Source organism: Phoenix dactylifera, chromosome 16 (genome assembly GCF_051530095.1).
Source record: "Phoenix dactylifera cultivar Ajwa chromosome 16, Ajwa_hap1_PhDact_Kaust_v1.1, whole genome shotgun sequence".
Taxonomy (NCBI): Eukaryota; Viridiplantae; Streptophyta; class Magnoliopsida; order Arecales; family Arecaceae; genus Phoenix; species Phoenix dactylifera.
Window position 1 is genome coordinate 9,495,324 of NC_143205.1, and position 20,524 is coordinate 9,515,847.

The 20,524-nt window shown below is 37.2% G+C and overlaps 1 protein-coding gene across 2 annotated transcripts; it reads left to right on the plus strand.

Moving 5' to 3' along the window:
- The first annotated feature begins 2,546 nt into the window (after positions 1 to 2,546).
- Positions 2,547 to 6,332, plus strand: LOC120105573 (cytochrome P450 704C1-like). Of its 2 annotated transcripts, XM_089927999.1 has the most exons (7): positions 2,547 to 2,965; positions 3,182 to 3,397; positions 3,482 to 3,769; positions 3,862 to 4,197; positions 4,302 to 4,505; positions 4,613 to 4,660; positions 5,928 to 6,332. In XM_089927999.1, exons 1-6 carry the CDS (start codon positions 2,636 to 2,638, stop codon positions 4,631 to 4,633), a joined length of 1,395 nt encoding a protein of 464 aa, XP_089784125.1. In that variant the 5' UTR covers positions 2,547 to 2,635; the 3' UTR covers positions 4,634 to 4,660; positions 5,928 to 6,332. The 2 variants fall into 2 exon arrangements, with proteins under 2 accessions (XP_089784125.1, XP_038974085.2); XM_039118157.3 differs by lacking the exon at positions 4,613 to 4,660.
- Positions 6,333 to 20,524: the final 14,192 nt, after the last annotated feature.

Sequence of the window (20,524 nt, forward strand, 5' to 3'; positions counted from 1 at the left end):
GGACCTAGTTGAGAAGCCTTGACAGCAGTAATATGTTGGAAGATTTTGGATGAAAGGAATGCTCCAATCTCTGAGAAGGTTGCTCATTCAACTCCAAACATTAGAGAGGACATCAGATTCCTCTTGAAAGATTGGACTAGAGTCTTGGTGATAAATCTTTCAGGAAGTAAAAGTCGATGTTTCCTCTTGGTTGGTCCTAAGGAGTTTAGTTTTTGGTTCGGCTGCACATCCTTCTATTTGTTTCGTGCACGTTGCTATCTTTACCCAAATACAGTGAGCAGGTAGTTTATTAGGGGTCGAAATATCAATTTTGCCCCTGATTATTTAGGAAAAAATATTACAACAATATATAATCTATCTCATATACAGTAAACATATATAATCTATCACATCAATTCCAATCAGACAAATCGGTCTTCATACAATTGGTAATTGGCGTCATGATGCTGCTGAAATTTCTTCTCCTGCATCATCATCTCTTTGTCCTTTCTATTTTTTTCTTTTTTTTATATTGAGAATTGGATGGAAAAAAGCTCAGCAACAATAAAGTGAGCACAACATTCAAAGGACCTTCGCATCTCTCTACCCACTTCGTACCTCCTTTTACTTTAGGATATTAATAGGAATGGGAGCTATGTGTGACATCAAGTTTATCTTATCTTCAAAAGAAACTGGATCCTATGTGGCCCAAATTAACTCTTGATGGAATTTTCAAAAAAAAAATATGAAAATAATTTTTTTTAGAAATAAAATTTCTATATTTTATAAAAAAATAGAATAATTTCTACTAATTGAAAATTAGAATATATTTTTTTCTAAAAATACTCTAAAATTTTTAGATAGGATAGAGTAAGGCCCTGTTTAGGGGAGCTTTTGGAGGGCCAGAAAGTGTACTTTTAGATGAAAAACTGTGTTTGGTAAATTTTTCAAAAAGCTGTTTTAGCTTTTGCGGGAAGCTGAAAACAGCTTTTGGAAGGAAGCTCCAATTTGGAGCTTTTAGGAGGAAGCTGTTTTAGCTTTTTCGGAAAGCTGTATTTTTGACAACAATGCCCATATTAAAATAACATAATTACATAGTTTGTCCCTTTATAAACCTAAAAATCTGCTGGAGCCAAGAACCCTAGCCGTCAGACTCCCTTCCGTAAGAAAAGGTATTTTTCTTTTCAATTTTTGTATGCATCTCTTGAACCACATTTTAGAAGAAAAAAATTTTAATCCTTCTCCATACCTTCCAAAATCAATCTATTGTTGTTTTTTTTATCATCAACCTCGCGGCCCACGGTGAGGTCCTCCTCGAGCGTGGACCACGAAGAAGAGCCCCTTGACCGCAGAAAATTATTTTATAAAAAATTATGAAAAATTATTATGGGAAATTATTTTATACTAATAATTATAATATTTTATACCTTTATTTTTGTATTATACTATAAATATAATATCATATTATATTATATCATAATACATTAATATGTTATGTTAAATAATTTAATATTATGTTATATTATGAAAAATTAATTTATACTAATAATTATAATATTTTATACCTTTATTTTTGTATTATAATATCATATTATATTATATCATAATACATTAATATGTTATGTTAAATAATTTAATATTATGTTAAATTATGAAAAATTTATTTATACTAATAATTATAATATTTTATACCTATATTATTGTATTATACTATAAATATTATATTATATTACATTACATTATAATACATTAATACGTTATTTTAAATAATTTAATATTATGTTATATTATGAAAAATTAATTTATAATAATAATTATAATATTTTATACCTTTATTATTGTATTATACTATAAATATTGTATTATATTACATTACATTATAATACATTAATATGTTATTTTAAATAATTTAATATTATGTTATATTATGATAAATTAATTTATACTAATAATTGTAATATTTTATACTTTTATTATTGTATTATACTATAAATATAATATATATTACATTATATCATAATGCATTAATATGTTATATTAAATAATTTAATATTATGTTATATTACCAAATATTAATTTACTCTAATAATTATATTACTATTATGCTATATTAACATAATATTATTTTATATTACAATAATATTATACTATATCGTATATTTATGTATTAATTTATGTTATGTTTTATTATGTTCTGTTGTATAATACTATGCAATGTCCTTTATGATAATTTTGTCGTACAAAAGTACTTTCTCAGTTTGTTTACTAAACACAAAACAAAGTACCACAGCACTTTACGAATGTAGTTACCAAACAGCAAACAACTTTTTATAACAGCTCTACTTCAGATAGCTCTACTTCGAACAGCTCTACTTCCAACAGCTCTACTGCCAACAGCTCCTCCAAACAGGGCCTAAAACTTTTTGTTAAAAATATATCGGTTTTATAATTAAATAAATATATAAAAATTATTTGTTTTTTTTAAAAAAAAATATTTCAGTTAAAAATTAAAATCTTTCGGCGAACCAAAGGAGCTTAAAATCTCGATAACCCCACCACCAAACCTCGATTCCCATGGCTACTATAGACAAGGGGGTTTTCGTGATGTCATGGCCAAATCCAAACATATACTCTTCTCCCTGACTGCGAGATCCCAATGGTAGAAACTAGAGAACCTCTCAATCTTGCAAAGAGTGCCATGGATTTCCTCTCCTTCAAGTATTCGATCACTCTTATAGCCACTGTCATGGCCTGCCTTTGTCTCCACTCCTTCATCAAGGCTACAAAAAAGAAGCGATATCCCCCACTCACAGGGACCGTCTTCCATCAAATCTTATACTTCAGCACTGTCCACGACTACCATACAGACCTTGCAGCTCGGTTCAAAACCTTCAGGCTCTTCTCCCCAACTCGTAGCTTGATTTACACCGTTGACCCTGCCATCGTTGAATACATACTAAGAACCAACTACACAAACTATGGAAAGGTAGGCACTTCATAAAGCTTTTGGTTGTTACTTGTTAGAAACATGGTACTATGGCTACAACTAAACGAAGTATCTTAGACTGATGATATAATTTTGTAGTCATCTTCTCCAAAAAAGATATAATCTTAAAGTCTGGTAGTATGAGCTTAAGGTTTTTGGTAGGAAGGTTGAGTTTTTGGGTATTTGTTTGACTTTGAGATGGATGTAAACTGGCAGGGGTCTTACAATTATAACAACCTCAAAGATTTGCTGGGTGATGGGATTTTTGCTGTAGATGGTGAGAAGTGGCGCCACCAAAGAAAGCTGGCAAGCTATGAGTTCGCCACCAAGAATTTGAGGGATTTCAGTAGTGATGTTTTCAGAAGCAATGCCTCCAGACTGTCTCTGATAATTTCCAAGGCCGCAAATTCCAACCAAGCCATGGACATCCAGGTGAGTGAAAAGAGGATGTTGTGATGGATTTATAAAAATAAATCTGTTTTCGTTCTTCTAATGGTATATTATTTTTTGAGTTAGGATTTGTTCATGAAATCTACACTAGATTCCATATTCAAAATTGGGTTTGGTGAAGAACTGGATACTCTGTCTGGTTTAAGCGAAGAGGGGAATAGCTTTGCAAAGGCATTCGATGATTCAAGCGATCTAATCCTGTGGCGCTATGTGGATATTTTCTGGAAAATTAAGAGATTTCTAGGCGTTGGATCAGAAGCAGAGCTGAAGAAAAACATCAGAGTGATCGACGGCCTTGCGTACAAACTGATTCGCAGAAAAACAGGGTCTATGTCTAAGCAACAAAATGACACTGTGAGTTGGAAGAAAAATTTTTCATGTTTGTAGTCGAAAGTTTCATATACTCCCTTTCTCTTGCTAAGCTCTAATGGCTGTTTGGATTCTAGATGAAGAAAGAGGATATCTTGTCAAGGTTTCTGGTGCAGAAGACGAAGGACCCGAAGAATTTGAATGATCAGTACCTTAGAGACATAATATTGAACTTCATAATTGCTGGGAGAGACACGACGGCGGTCACTCTTTCTTGGTTCTTCTACATGCTTTGCAAGCATCCATCTCTGCAAGAAAAGCTTGCTCAAGAAATAAAGGAAGCAACCAAAACAAATGACAGCATATCGATTGCAGAATTTCCCTCCAGGTTGACTGACGAGGCACTTGACAAGATGCAGTATCTCCATGCAGCTCTGACTGAGACACTGAGGATATATCCTGCTATCCCTCAGGTCATCTGTTATTCAAATTAAATTAATTTATCAGCAAAAAGTTAACTATATTTGAATTGTTTCGGTGTATAATGACACAATTGGTTTTACCTTCCATGTTGAAGGACCCAAAGATTTGTTTCTCTGATGACACTCTGCCGGGTGGATTCGATGTAAAGAAAGGGGACATGGTATGCTTTCTACCTTATTCGATGGGAAGAATGAAATTCCTGTGGCGGGTGGATGCAGAAGTTTTCCATCCGGAAAGATGGCTTGATGAACATGGGGTTTTCCGACCTGAGAACCCCTTCAAGTTCACTGCCTTTCAGGTAATACTTCTTTACTTGAATTGAGTTTTATTCTACCTTAGCATAAATTTTGGGCTCAATAATTGTTCAATCTGTTCATAAATTTCTTATGTGTGGCTTGATTGCAGGCTTGCTCAAGCTTGAATTAGAAGTACACAAGCTGGACTTAATCCTAGGTATTTAGGCTCCAAATGATTTCAATTTGGGATGCACATTGTATATCTGTGATCAACCACTGTATTCAATTCAGTGGCTGAAATCAGATTCTAAACCTAAAAGCTTAAGTTCAAAGTAGGTAGGACTATGGTGTTATATGGCAATTTGTCTAATTGGTTTAATAGATCATTCATTATATTTGCTCAAAATATGATTTTGATTTTTTTTGTGTGTGTGTGTTTTCTTCTGAATGAAGCTGGTGGACTAGGACTCCACCAGCTTCATTCAGAAAAATGGTGATTTGTGTGATTCTAGCTAGGCTGCTAGAAACAAAGGGAGAAGGAGAAAAAAGAAACCAAAAAGAAGAATAGTACCTAACTTCAGATAAACATTGGAATCATCTTGGAAAGAGAGCTGTTAGTGCTGCAGAACTTCTGGGGGCAATGCTGTGAGTTTCAAGCTTGATAAAACCTAGGGCAAGCTTGATTTGAAGTTTTTTCTTTTTTTCTTATAATTTTGCTAGGACAAGTGGAAGCATGGTTAAGTATTGGGGTGATGGTGGGATTAAACCTGGTTCTCTTGTATCAGTATAAGAGATTCTTTTTCCTTTACAACCTCTTAAAAGCAAAACCCAAGCCAATTGGCCTGAGATAACCTCCAAATCTTGGTAGGAAAATCTGCTGTGCAGAAGGCATACGTTTCCCAGGAGAGTGCATGCCTTACTAGCCATATTAGATCAGCAGCAAGTTGGCACCCTCAAGCTTGATTCAAGTTTCATTCAGCTTGATTTAAGTTTGACTTGAATTCAGCTCAATATAAAGGATTCGAGTTTATCAAGCTGCTCAAAATAGGTTCATTTTCGTTTCATCTCAACACTTGGCTGAATGGCTTAATAAAATTAGAAACTAAACTAGCTTGATACTGAAACTCAGATTTCAAATTCTCAGGGGGCATTAAGTTCCTCTATACAATGCTTAAAAAAGGCCCTGTTCGACTCCTTGTTGCCATATCTATTTCATGCATGGTTCTTAATCCCAATCAATTTGTATTTTGATAAATATCAAAAAAAAACATTAAGTGAGCTAATTTACTGTTAGCTCCTAATCCAGGTATCCATTCTTTTCCCTTATTTTATGCAAAGTTAGAAATAGAACTAATTATCTTTATGAGAACTGATTACCAAATCTTCTTGTCATTTGTTTTCATTACATGGATAGATCATCAAATGTTTATATTATCTGTCCTATTTTCATCTTAGAAATAACCTGTCAAGACTTCCATTCGCAGGCTGGTCCACGAATTTGTTTGGGAAAGGAATTTGCATACAGGCAGATGAAGATCTTTGCAGCAGTCCTCATCCACTTCTTCACATTTATGCTGAGTGATGAGAGAAAGGATGTCAAATATAAGAGCACGTTAACTCTTAGAATCGATCAGGGACTCCATCTTTTAGCCTACCAAAGAGAACCGATGGCTTCTTCAAATGATCCTTCTATGTAATCAAGATGCACCAACTGCTATAATGTCAAGGGTTATGGAGTATTGTGAAATTTTCAAATGAACATCACCAACACTGGAAAAAAAAAAAGGTTTAGCTTTTCCATCAGTGCATCTAGTGTTGACCCCCTAATGGATTTTGATGAATACAAAACATTAGAGTATAATTCCCTTTATATTAACAATTTACTTGAGCATTTCAGGTGTTTAACTAAGAATATTGTTAAGAATTGTCAAGGCATGTTCCCATATTTTTCGGAGGATTTATTGAAGATTTTTGAGATGAAGAAAACAGATCAGGGGCAGCCGAGACGTCTCCGGTTTGTTCCAGAGACGTCTCTGGCACGTAGAGAAGAAACTGGCACGTCTAGAGACGTCCCCGGCACCTGTCGAGGCGTCTCGCAGGGTCGGAGTCGACTCCCGGCTTTCCGGAGTTGACTCTCTCAGAGACGGCAGAAAGGCCGATTTCAAGGGATGCGCGCGAGTCGTCTCCTAAGGACACGGAGTCGACTCTCTCAGGGATTCCAGAGGACTTGCTTTTTCATTGAGAAAACGTCGGAGTCGTCCCCACGCATAAAGCACAAAAATCCCGAGACGTCCCCCTAGGCACGCGAGCCGACTCTCTCAGAAAAACAGAAAAATAAGAAATCGAGCTGTTCTTCTTCGGAGTCGTCCCTAGAAAGCACCGAGTCGACTCAAACATCGTTAAAAAGATTTTTTATACAGCCGAGACGTCTCTCGTTCAAGCGGAGACGTCTCTGGAACGCCTGGGACGCGACTGACACACTTTTACAGATTTGTTTGAAATTCAAACGGCTATATTTTTGTGTTTAACGGATCTATTGCTTGTAGGAGTATAAAAAGGAGCTTTTAAGTGCCTTTAAACAACTTCTCACCAACCAAACATAAGATCATTCAAGAGAGAAGAAAGAGAAGGAGTTTCAAGGGAGTTGGTGCTTTCAAGAGGAGAAATCAAGAGCATTCAAGTCTTCTTCATCTGATTTTGTGCTCATCTACTCACTCCCACTCGGCAATCAAAGCTCGCATTCAAGCCAACGTGATCCACATCGAAAGAACCACCATCACCCACGCTTTCAACGGCAAAGAGGGTTCTTCCGGTTTTGTTGTTCTTCACTGTTTTATTTGCTTTCATAAGAGCTTTTAAATTCTTGTAAAACACTTGAATATTGTGCTTGTTCCAGTCAAGGGACTTGGAACAAGGGATAGGCGTCCCAAGCCTAGGTTAAATTGGGGGATTGTAGGGTTCGTTGTTAGCTCGGGGTAAAACAACGAGTTGGGTAGTTCACTCGAAAAACTACCGGACTGTAATCGCTGATTATAGTGGAAAATTCCCAAAGGTGTTTGGGGAGTGGATGTAGGAGCAGTGGAAGCTCCGAACCACTATAAACCTTTGCGTTTGCGATTGACTGTGGTTACAACTTTAATTTTACTTTTGCACATACTCTTGTGTGTTTAGTTTAATTAGACAAAAATTTTAAAACACCCAATTCACCCCCCTCTTGGGTGACCATCTCTGGGCAACAAGTGGTATCAGAGCAGGTGCTCTATGTATTCTTGAAGACCTAACCGTCTTTGCCAAAGATCAAGATGGCAACACCCTTCAACAATGTTCCTGCTGAAGGGCAGGCTACCAATAGACCTCCACTCTTCAATGGGACAAATTATTTCTATTGGAAGACTAGAATGAGAATTTTTATTCAAGCACAAGATTATGCCTTGTGGAGGGTTATAATCAAAGGACCACACGAACCATCTCACACAGTTAATGGCGTTCAGGTTCCCAAACCTGAGGAGGATTGGGATGAGAATGATAGTAAGATGGTTCAACTCAATGCTAGAGCCATGAATTCATTGTTTTGTGCTCTAGATGTAAATGAGTTTAATAGAGTCTCCACCTGTAGTTCCGCCAAGAAAATATGGGATAGGCTTGAAGTTACCCACGAGGGTACTAATCAAGTCAAGGAGTCTAAAATGAATATTCTAGTTCACAAATATGAGTTATTTAAGATGGAACCCAACGAAACTATTTCATGCATGTTCACACGCTTCACTGATATAATAAATGGTCTAAAAAATTTGGGTAAATCTTACACTAACTCAGAACTTGTGAGGAAAATTCTCAGGTCCTTGCCAAAAGTTTGGGAAGCGAAGGTCACGGCGATCGTAGAAGCCAAAGACCTCAACACCTTGGCACTTGAAGAATTATTGGGCTCATTAATGACGCATGAGCTCACAATGAAGCAACATGAAGAAGATGTGCCAAAGAAGAAGACAATCGCCCTCAAGGCTACTTCAAGTGTTTGTGAAGAAGAAAGCAGTGAAAGTGAAGAAGAAAGTGAAGATGAAGACTTGGGCTTAATAGTAAGGAAGTTCAAAAAATTCATAAGAAGAAAGAAGACCTTCCCAAGAAAGAAGTTTGGAGGGAGAAATGATTGGGAAAAGGAAAAAGAAAAAGAAAGAGACCCAATCATATGTTATGATTGCAAGAGACCGGGACACATCTGCTCCGAATGCCCTCAACAGAAGAAGCACTATGGAAAGAAGAAGAAGAAGGCGTTGAAAGCGACTTGGGATGATAGTGACACATCCTCCTCCGAAGAAGAGAAGGAAGAGACCGCCAACTTGTGTTTCATGGCATTCGACGACGATGAGGTATGTCAAAGCTCAACTACAGATTTTACTTTAGAAGAATTATATGAAGCTTTCCAATAACTCATTAATGATTGTAGTATGTTAGGAGTAAAAAATAAAGAACTAAAGGCCTCCAATCAAAAACTAAAGGATGATATTAAAAACCTATTGATTGAAAAGGAGAGCTATGAAAATGATAGCATCATTGACCTAAAGGATAAAAATTCAAAACTTAGCATTGAAAATGAAACGGCAAAAACACTCATTAAGGAATTAAATCTAAAAGTCAAATTCCTACTCAATAGTAATACTTCACTTGCACAAAATGTTGAATCCCTTAAAAATGATAAGGAAGAATTAGCTAAAGAAAATTTGGACCTTAAAGATGAGCTACACAAGTACAAACCAATTGTGCAGAAATTTACACATAGCTCGGAAAAATTAAATCTTATTCTATCCAATCAAAGAGCTGTTTTTAATAAAGCCGGATTAGGATACAAAACTAGCAAACAACAAAAATATCTAAAGAACTTTTTTGTAAAAGCAAAAGATGCCAAAACTGAAAAACCTACATGCTTTTATTGTGGGAAAAGTGGACATAAAGCTTATTCTTGCATTCAAAGAAAGATTCAAACTAATAAGAACACACTTGTAAAAGGTAAAAACACAACTAAAATGTGGGTGCCTAAGGGAACCAACTACACTAACCAAGAAGGACCCAAGAAAGCTTGGGTACCTAAGAGCTTCACATGATTATTTTGCAGGTATGCCTTGCAGCCGGGAGCAAAAAGAGAATGTGGTATCTTGATAGCGGTTGCTCAAGGCATATGACCGGTGACAAGAGCCTTTTCATCACCTTGAAATCAAAAGGAGGAGTAGTCACATTTGGAGACAATGCTAAAGGGCAAATCATTGGCGTTGGTAAAATCTCCATATCATCCTCCTCATTTATTGACAATGTATTGTTAGTTAATGGATTAAAATATAATTTATTAAGTATAAGTCAATTTTGTGACAAGGGCTTTAAAGTGTCGTTTGAATCTTCCCTATGCATAATTAGTAGTCCAATTGACAATGAGATCATACTTATGGGACATAGGCGTGGAAATGTTTACATGGTAGATCTTGATGATCTCACCATGAAGGATGGCCAATGTCTTGTAGCTATGGATGCCAAGGTCAATGAGACAAGCTGGTTATGGCATCGTAGGTTAGGGCATTCTAGCATGGATTTAATTTCTAAATTGATTACAAAAGATCTAGTCAAAGGACTACCAAAAATAGACTTTGAAAAGAACAAAATTTGTGCTGCATGTCAACTAGGGAAACAAACAAGAAGCTCTTTCAAATCTAAGAACATAGTCTCAACATCAAAACCCTTAGAACTAATTCATATGGATTTATTTGGACCCACTAGAACTGCTAGTCTAGGGGGTAAGAAGTTTGGTCTTGTAATTGTTGATGACTTTTCACGTTTTACATGGGTTTCATTTCTTGCCCACAAAGATGAGTCCTTTCCCGCCTTTATCAAGTTTCATAATAGGATTTCGAATGAACTTAATCTTAAACTAAAAGCAATTAGGAGTGATCATGGTACCGAGTTTGAAAATCAGCATTTTGAAAAATTTTGTGAAGAAACGGTATCAATCACAATTTTTCGGCCCCTAGGACACCCCAACAAAATGAGGTGGTAGAAAGGAAGAATCGCACACTAGCAGCTATGGCTCGTACCATGTTGTGCGAATCGGATCTACCAAAGTATTTTTGGGCTGAAGCAATCAATACTGCCTGCCATATTTTAAACCGTGCTTTAGTTAGATCAATCTTAAAGAAAACACCTTATGAGTTGTTGAAAAATAAGAAGCCCAATATAAGTTGTTTTCATGTTTTCAGTTGTCGCTGCTTTATTTTAAACAATGGAAAGAACAATCTAAGTAAGTTTAGTGTTAAATCAGATGAGGGGATCTTCTTAGGTTATTCCTCATCTAGTAGAGCATACAGGGTCTTCAACAAGAGAACTCTCGTTGTTGAAGAATCCATTCATGTTGTTTTTAATGAAGCTAATGGAGATTCTTCTAGAAAAGAAGAAGATGGTGATGCAGGTATACTTGAAGACAGAATGAAGGAATTCTCTATACAAGACAAACAACATGAGGATGAAATCAAAGAAGATACAATTCAGCAAGATGATGAAGATCAACCTCCAGCGAGAAATCAAGATCTTTCTAGAGAATGGAGGTATGCACATGGTCATCCAAGGGATCTAATCCTTGGTGACCCTTCACAAGGGGTAAGGACAAGATCCTCTTTAAGAAACACTAGTAATTATCTTGCATTCGTTTCATAGATAGAGCCTAAATCACTAGAAGAAGCCGAAAAAGATGAAAATTGGATAAATGCTATGCAAGAGAAATTAAACCAATTTGAAAGAAATCAAGTTTGGACACTAATGAAAAGACCCCCTAATGTTTCAATTATAGGCACCAAGTGGGTATATAAAAATAAACTAGATGAAGATGGAATAGTAATAAGAAACAAAGCTAGGCTAGTAGCCAAAGGCTACAATCAGGAGGAAGGCATAGATTTTGATGAAACTTTTGCTCCTGTTGCCAGGTTAGAGGCTATTAGACTACTTTTGGCATATGCATGCTTCATGGATTTCAAACTCTATCAAATGGATGTAAAAAGTACTTTTTTAAATGGTTATATAATGGAGGAAGTTTATGTAGAACAACCTCCAGATTTTGAAAACCACTTACATCTAGATTATGTTTTTAAATTGCATAAAGCATTGTATGGACTTAAGCAAGCCCCTAGGGCGTGGTATGAAAGATTAAGTAATTTTCTAATTGAAAATAAGTTTAAAAGAGGAAATGTAGACAAAACACTCTTCATTAAAAGAAAAGGGAATGACTTATTGCTTGTGCAAATTTATGTGGATGATATAATTTTTGGTGCTACTAATGATAGTCTTTGTCAAGAGTTTGCTAAGCTTATGCAGGGAGAATTTGAAATGAGCATGATGGGTGAGCTCAACTTCTTCCTTGGGCTACAAATAAAACAATCAGAGGAAGGCATCTTCATCAGTCAGTCCAAATACATCAAGGAAATGTTGGAGAAGTTCAAGATGAAGGATGCAAAGGAAATCAGCACACCCATGGGCTCAAGTTGCAAGCTTGACAAAGATGAAAAAGGTAAAAGTGTAGACTGCAAATTGTACAGAGGTATGATAGGGTCTTTACTTTAACTTACTGCTAGTAGACCAGACATATTATTCAGTGTTTGCATGTGTGCTAGATACCAAGCATGTCCTAAGGAATCACACTTGCAAGCTGTTAAAAGAATATTCAAATACCTAGTAGGGACATCTAATGCAGGTTTATGGTATTCTAAACAATCTGATTTAAATTTAATTGCTTATTCCGATGCTGATTTTGTCGGGTGCAAACTCGACAGAAAAAGCACAAGTGGCACCTGTCAATTCTTGGGTGCTAACTTGGTTTCTTGGTTTAGCAAGAAACAGAATTCAGTTGCCTTGTCCACAGCTGAGGCTGAGTACATTGCAGCCGGAAGCTGTTGTGCCCAAGTTCTTTGGATTAAGCAACAACTTGAAGATTTTGGTATCAAAATGGACAACATTCCAATTAGATGTGATAATACAAGTGCAATTAATTTAACAAAAAATCCTATCCAACACTCTAAATCAAAACACATAGAGATTAGGCATCACTTTATAAGGGATCATGTGCTGAAAAATGATGTATTGATTGAGTATGTATGCACTGAAAATCAATTGGCCGATATCTTTACAAAGCCCCTTTGCAAAGATAGGTTCAACTTTTTAAGAAATGCCTTGTGCTTGTATGATCCTATCAAGTAGATTGAATTTGTAATGCAAGCATGACTCGATTTCAACACTATAGTTTAAATGATTTAACTTCTCAAAAATATGCAATGCTTTGAATGCTCTAGAGATAAACATGAATGCTACTCAAACTAATAATACACTTCAAGGTCACATATAGGAAACCAAGTGCCTAATGAGTGAAAATATGAATTTATCAAATTAGATGACGAATTGTTTGACTTTCCGGAGGATGGTCATCCACCTTTGGACTCTTCATAGAGATATTTTCAGAGCCTATTCCATAGGCATTCGAAATTTGGTCAAACATTCCTCATTTCAATATTGATAATTCAAAAAATCATTGTCAAGCTTTTATAGGATGTATTATTAAAGGGAAGGATCACAAGCAAGGTCACTTTATATTCGCCAAGAGAGATCAAACTGATCATTAAGGTTGAATAAAACGAATTGGGAAAAGATTGGGAACCTTCTGAAATTTTTCAGTGCCGGAGACGTCTCTGGCAAATCACAGAGACGTCCTCCCGGCGAGACGTCTCGCATTAGTCGCGGAGACGTCTCGGGGACAGAATGAATGTTTTTTTAAATAGGCCGAAACAGCTCGAGCCGTCCCGAGCTGCTTTCCTTCGTCCCCAACGAAACCCTAAACCCTAGCATCCATCTTCTCTCCACCGCAAATCGAACCAAAATCACTCCCCATTTCCCTAGATTTTCGATCAATGGCACCTAAGAAAGCTAGGCGTAGTGGTGGGAGGCGTCCTAGGGTGGCAAACGACGAGGAACGGAGGGAAGAGTCCTCCGCGCCGTCTCCTCCGATTGCTCCGCCAACCGTGACTCCCTCCTGTGCGAATCGCACAGTGACAACAGGTAGGCACATAGATTTTCATTTTTAGCGAGTGAGGGGTTCTCTATTGGAGAGAGACTCCGTGCCCAAGGTTGGCAACACCTATGTTCCCTAAACATGTCTACCTATCCCGGCCTAATGAGAGAAATCTTTAGTAATTTGGCCTTAGGGAGCTCGGGGTACACCGGATATGTCCGAGGCACATTGGTAGAAATCAATGAGGACATTTTATCTAGTTTGTTACAAATACCCAAGTACGGTGAGGCTCCGACCTCACATCCCCAAAGGGAGATTGCTTTAAACCTAATTTTAGGTAGAGAGGACTGCGGTCCTCTTGACATAGTTAAGTCCCAAGACCTCAATGCTGAAATGAGATTGCTCTTGAGCATAATTAACAGGGTCTTGTTCCCAAAAACCGGTCGCTTCGGCTTCGTTTCGGAGCGAGATTTAGCCATTATGCACCACATCTTGCTAGGGATTCCCCTAAACCTCCCTAGGCTCATGTTGAACTACATCTCAATATGTCATAGGTATTCCAGATTTAGCATACCATATGGGATGGTCTTCACCCTACTTTTCAAGCACTTTAAGGTTCCTATCCCTGAAAATGAGCCAGAGAAACCCTTGAGAAACACTGATTTCTACAATGAGAGCACACTACATAGGATGGAGTTTCACAAGAAAGACGGGGCTTGGGTTAAGGTCTGTAAAAGAAAATCCCAAACTGTAGAGCCTTAGATTCATCATCAGGAGCCTGTCCACCTCTCTCCTCCACATAGCCCTATACCCTTCGCTGATCATATGGAGAGCTTTCCTGATGTACCTTCCAGCTCGGCTGGACCATCCACTTCCATGCCTCCTCCTCCAGCTTGTGGATCGACGCTCTTGTCAGATGAGCAGATGCAGACCCTAGCATCTATGATGTGCCAGCAGATGAGGAAAGAAATGAGATCAGTGATTTCTGCTGAGTTAGCTCCCATCCGCACCTCACATGAAGCACTCTTGGAAGAGTTGAAAGAAATCAAAACTCAAATGGAAGCTATAGGGTCAGAATTGGTTTGTGTGGCATCAAACCAAATAAGAAGATCATGTGAGATACAGGCTGAATTGAAGATCATATCGGATGGTCTTCAAGAGCTGACGAGCCCTGAAGGCAATGTGGGCAGTGTGGCTGCCCAACTTAGAGGGAGGATTGACAGGGCAACCCATGAATTTGAAGCATTAGTGACAGCCCTCAATCAATCTCAGGGAGATAACTTTAGAAGTCTAATGGATGCAATACATAGGTTTGTGGAGGCTGCTGCTGGGGCTATTGAGCGTGGTCGCCGGTGAGGCACATTTTGTGGACATATAGGGTTCATCTTTTTGTAAAACCCTAGGCTTATATGAAACTCTTTCTTTTGTATTAGCAATCAATCCTTGTAATGGCTTTTTATCCTTGTAATGGCTTCAAATGATTGTAATGTTATATGAATGTCATAATCCTTCTTTTTGAATCTTGGAGTATGTTTCTAATACTGTGATGTGCCATGGAAATGCCATAACATACCTTGAATGTTCAAACTTGACCATGTGCAACCATTTCACTATTTTCCCAACTTGACAATGCATATGAAACAGGGGGAGCACAACTTGTAATAACTACATTTAAAAGGTCTGAAATGAATTCCAAAACAAAGGGGGAGTAAATTTCACCTTCCCAAGTCATTAAATATTTCATTGTAATATGAATGCTGAATTCTAATAGGCATCGCATTTTAGGCACCTAAGGAAAATTTGTCTCCTTCATTGTTGATGACAAAAAGGGGGAGTAGAACACCAATATGGAATGCTAAATGCAAAAATGCAAAATTTACACTCATACTTGAAAGTTTAATTAGAATCAACAAAATGAAAAGATAAAATTGAAGAATATTGGCTTTAAGACAATTGCCCTTCTGGAAAAGAAAGGGGGAGTCAAAAGTATCATCAATATTTCATTAATTTACACTTTAACTTGATTCAAATCTAAAAGTGATAGATGATATGCCAAAATTACTCAAAGAGCTACTAAAATCAATACTTATGCATAAGAATTGAACTGACAGTTAACTATATTGAATTATGCATACTGTATCTAGCTCTAACCAAAGCACAATACTTGTACATCTGATCAAATACTGTGTATATGTTTAATTTTAAATTTTGCATATACTCAGTGTTTTGTCATCATCAAAAAGGGGGAGATTGTTGACCCCCTAATGGATTTTGATGAATACAAAACACTAGAGTATAATTTCCTTTATATTAACAATTTACTTGAGCATTTCAGGTGTTTAACTAAGAATATTGTTAAGAATTGTCAAGGCATGTTCCCATATTTTTCGGAAGATTTATTGAAGATTTTTGAGATGAAGAAAATAGATCAGGGGCAGCCGAGACGTCTCCGGTTTGTTCCAGAGACGTCTCTGGCACGTAGAGAAGAAACTGGCACGTCTGGAGACGTCCCCGGCACCTGCCGAGGCGTTTCGCAGGGTCGGAGTCGACTCCCGGCTTTCCGGAGTCGACTCTCTCAGAGACGGTAGAAAGGCCGATTTCAAGGGATGCGCGCGAGTCGTCTCCTAAGGACGCGGAGTCGACTCTCTCAGGGATTCCAGAGGGCTTGCTTTTTCGTTGAGAAAATGTCGGAGTCGTCCCCGACGTCGCGGAGTCGACTCTCTCAGGGATTCCAGAGGACTTGCTTTTTCGTTGAGAAAACGTCGGAGTCGTCCCCGACGTCGCGGAGCCGTCCCCACGCATAAAGCAAAAAATCCCGAGACGTCCCCCTAGGCACGCGAGCTGACTCTCTCAGAAAAACAGAAAAATAAGAAATCGAGCTGTTCTTCTTCGGAGTCGTCCCCAGAAAGCGCCGAGTCGACTCCAACATCGTTAAAAAGATTTTTTATACAGCCGAGACGTCTCTCGTTCAAGCGGAGACGTCTCCAGAACGCCTGGGACGCGACTGACACACTTTTGCAGATTTGTTTGAAATTCAAACAGCTATATTTTTGTGTCTAACGGATCTATTGCTTGTAGGAGTATAAAAAGGAGCTTTTAAGTGCCTTTAAACAACTTCTCACCAACCAAACATAAGATCATTCAAGAGAGAAGAAAGAGAAGGAGTTTCAAGGGAGTTGGTGCTTTCAAGAGGAGAAATCAAGAGCATTCAAGTCTTCTTCATCTGATTTCGTGCTCATCTACTCACTCCCACTCGGCAATCAAAGCTCGCATTCATGCCAACGTGATCCACATCGGAAGAACCACCATCACCCACGCTTTCAACGGCAAAGAGGGTTCTTCCGGTTTTGTTGTTCTTCACTGTTTTATTTGCTTTCATAAGAGCTTTTAAATTCTTGTAAAATACTTGAATATTGTGCTTATTCCAGTCAAGGGACTTGGAACAAGGGATAGGCGTCCCAAGCCTAGGTTAAATTGGGGGATTGTAGGATTCGTTGTTAGCCCGGAGTAAAACAACGAGTTGGGTAGTTCACTCAAAAAACTACCGGACTGTAATCGCTGATTATAGTGGAAAATTTCCAAAGGTGTTTGAGGAGTGGATGTAGGAGCAGTGGAAGCTCCGAACCACTATAAACCTTTGCGTTTGCGATTAACTGTGGTTACAACTTTAATTTTACTTTTGCACATACTCTTGTGTGTTTAGTTTAATTAGACAAAAATTTTAAAACACCCAATTCACCCCCCCTCTTAGGTGACCATCTCTGGGCAACATCTAGTAGCTTAATTTTGTCTCTTGGAGACTAGAAAATCTTCTCTATTCTTAAGATTCCGTCATAAAAATGAGTACCGGAATATCACTAAACTAGTTAAATGCATGTGCAGTTCATGTGAATAATGATAGATAATTTAGTTAGGCTTAAGTTAGATGTCCATTATTTAATATTCTACTAGTTGTGTGCTTCAACATATACTTACAAATTTATTTCATGCTTTACCATGATAGCTAATTTAAATGAGTTTAGGTACTATTATTCCTCTTTACAGTATATAAAAAAAAGTAAAAGAAATAGCTAACTCCTTTTAGATTGTATTTGTTGGGAAGCATGGTTGCTACTATAATAGCATTGAGCATGTAATTTGAGAAAATCCATGTGAGAATTTGTGAGAATTTGCATACTTGAACAAGCAACTCTTAATTTCCAAAGACTCAAATTTAATGCCCTCAAATGTGAACTACAGCCACATATACAGTTACCTACATCCGCATGTTTAGAATTTCAGTAGTTTTCTCCAAGGGTCCAAATTAGCATTTAATCTTTAATATCAGAAATATGGGGCCTAGGTTTGCACTGAGCTTAAGCCAAGGTTTAAGTGCTGTGTGCAGAGCTCCATAACACCTTAGAGAGAAACATAAGTGTAATTGATCCATGAAAAAAAATTTGTAGAAGTAGAAATTTTTATTTCTGTTAAGAGGAAACTCTCTACAGCCTCAAGTCTATGACAACATAGAGTTCTTTAAGGAAGAAGACTTGGATGTAGGTCGCTTCGTGGGTGCAAAGAAGTGACCGTTCTTAATGAGATGGCTCTTCAACTCTCATGATTTATGCCTATAGATAGCTCTGTCTCCAACCAGAGATGTGCCCAAGCTTATAATCTATGGGATCCATTGAGCTTCTAAGGAGAGAAAAAAGTAGAATAAAAAGGAGAAAGATTATCATCTGGAGTTTCGCAAGGCCTGATTTTGGCCCCAGACAAGAGCTTCAAATGAGAAGAGGTTTAGAGAGATGGGCATAGAGGAGCTTGTGGTGATGGTGAGGTATGAGAGAGAGAGAGAAAGAGAGAGAGAGAGAGAGAGAGAGAGATTTAATATCCCTTCAAAGAGGAGAAACCTCTGATGGTTTTTATTGCTTGGGCAGAAAAAACGGTAGGGAGAGTTAAGTGCTGATTTAGTTTGAGATGAAAGGTAGCTATCTTTCTAACTGAAAAATCTCTTTATTTTCTCAATTAAATGGATGGCTATTTTTTTTTAATAGATGAATGTAATTAGAGATTAATCAAGTAATTATTATGTTTGTAAATAAATTTAATATAAAATTAGTGTGTTAATGAGATAAAAGATTTTGCTTCTGGTTTCACTTACCTTCGTGATCTTTGAATTTTGTGTGCGTCCATCCTTTTTCTTTCTTTCTGTTTGATTTGTTGTATATATTTGTCCTTCCTTCCTTTCTTTCTTTCTTTCTTTCTTTCTTTCTTTCTTTCTTTCTTTCTGTTTGAGAAGGTATTAAAAGAATATGCAACTAACTTGATGAAATGAATGAAGAAAAATTTTGATTATCAACTTTAATTATATAACAAAAATATAATGATATAAATAACTTATTATTCATGCTAATTGATATAAATTTGAAAGTTTATAAGATAAGAAATTTACTCTAGGATAATTTCAGTGATCAATTTTGGAATACCGAGCACGTGTGAGCCTAATAAAGAGCTAAACCTAGTTCACTTAACCGGGCCGGATAGCAAAATTAACCCATAATAGAAAAAAAATAAATAAATAAAGTTCTTGGCCAACATTTGTGCTGGGAAGAGGGTAGACTTTGTTTATGAGTCGTTTTCTACTCTGATTTTGAGTGGAAGTCCGCAGATGGAAGATTTTTGGGGATGAAGGACCCTCGGCTCTGCCCTATTTAAAGCCACCACCGGCCTCCCTTTAATCCCCATTAGTGATCTCAACTTCAAGTTGGAAAATCACCGGCATTTGTTTAAGTCTTCGCTAAATGCCGAATGCCACTGCCATGGCCAAAACATTGCTAGAAGCTAGATAAAGATATCAAAATCATTTAATTAATCCTCCTTCATGCCCTTGTTAATCCTTAAATCATGGTTTCCGTCCGACTAATCGACAGATTTTGTCAAGAAGGGGATGCCCTATTTGGTTCCCCTATTTTTTTATTCGATTTCAACCTTCTTTCTTTATTTTCTTGTCATTCGTGTTGTTGGTGCTTATGTCAAAACTTGTGGTTAGTCTCCTCATGCACTGCTAGAACCCCAGCTGCCGGTGAGCGGCCTAGGATCGGAAATCTACCAAGCTAAGGAAACCCCTATTTGATTGGCTCTTTTTCTAGTTTGCTTCTTTCGCTGTTGGCCACTTGTAGCTACCTGCCGCCATTCTCAATGGCCGACCATTGGTCCTCCAACCGCTAGTCACCGCCCATGAGCTTCCCACTTCCTCTGTTGAAGAGAGAGTTTTGTTCTCTCCCTTTTTCTCTCTTCCTCAGGCTCTCATCTTGTTTCTCTCTATATATATTTTTTCTTTCTACTATCCCTCTAGGGTTGTTAGATACAGCAAAGAGCTCTCCTCAATAATCTTGATCAACCCTAATGGATGGGGAGGTCCTGACCTATGACCACCGATAGCGTGCCGGATTCCACTTTAGCTCTTGTCGGACACTGATGATTTAGTTACCCTCAATCTTTATTAAGCCATCTGCACTGCCTTAAGTAGTCTCCTAGTTGAAGCAATGGGTTTTTATTAAAACCAAATGGGATATCAAGAACCTCTACTTGGTCAACCCAGTGAGGGTGTTAGGACATGAAATTCCTATTCTTAAAATAATTATTGCTAAATTTTTGATAAAAATATAATTTTTGAATATTAGTCTCTAAGAGGGACTTTTAGAGTTAGAAGATTTGTTAGCTGGTTGTACTCTTAAGAAAAGTGACGTAACTCTTTTTCTATATTTGTCAGCAAAATTATAAAATATTTTTTGAATTGAATTATCATGATTTATGAACTTGATATATGGTATTTTATTATTGAAAATGTCTTTTTCTGAAATAATATATATTTTTTGATCGAACATATTAATTTTGATATGGATTATGCTTGATTAATTTCAATATTGCATGATTTTATGTATCTTTTGATTTGGAACATTGAACATGTTTCTAAGAAAATAGTTTTGATTCGAAATAAATTTGGACTCACAGTGAAATTAGGTTTCAATATCCTGGCAATGGGGTTACATATTGACACATTGATACCCT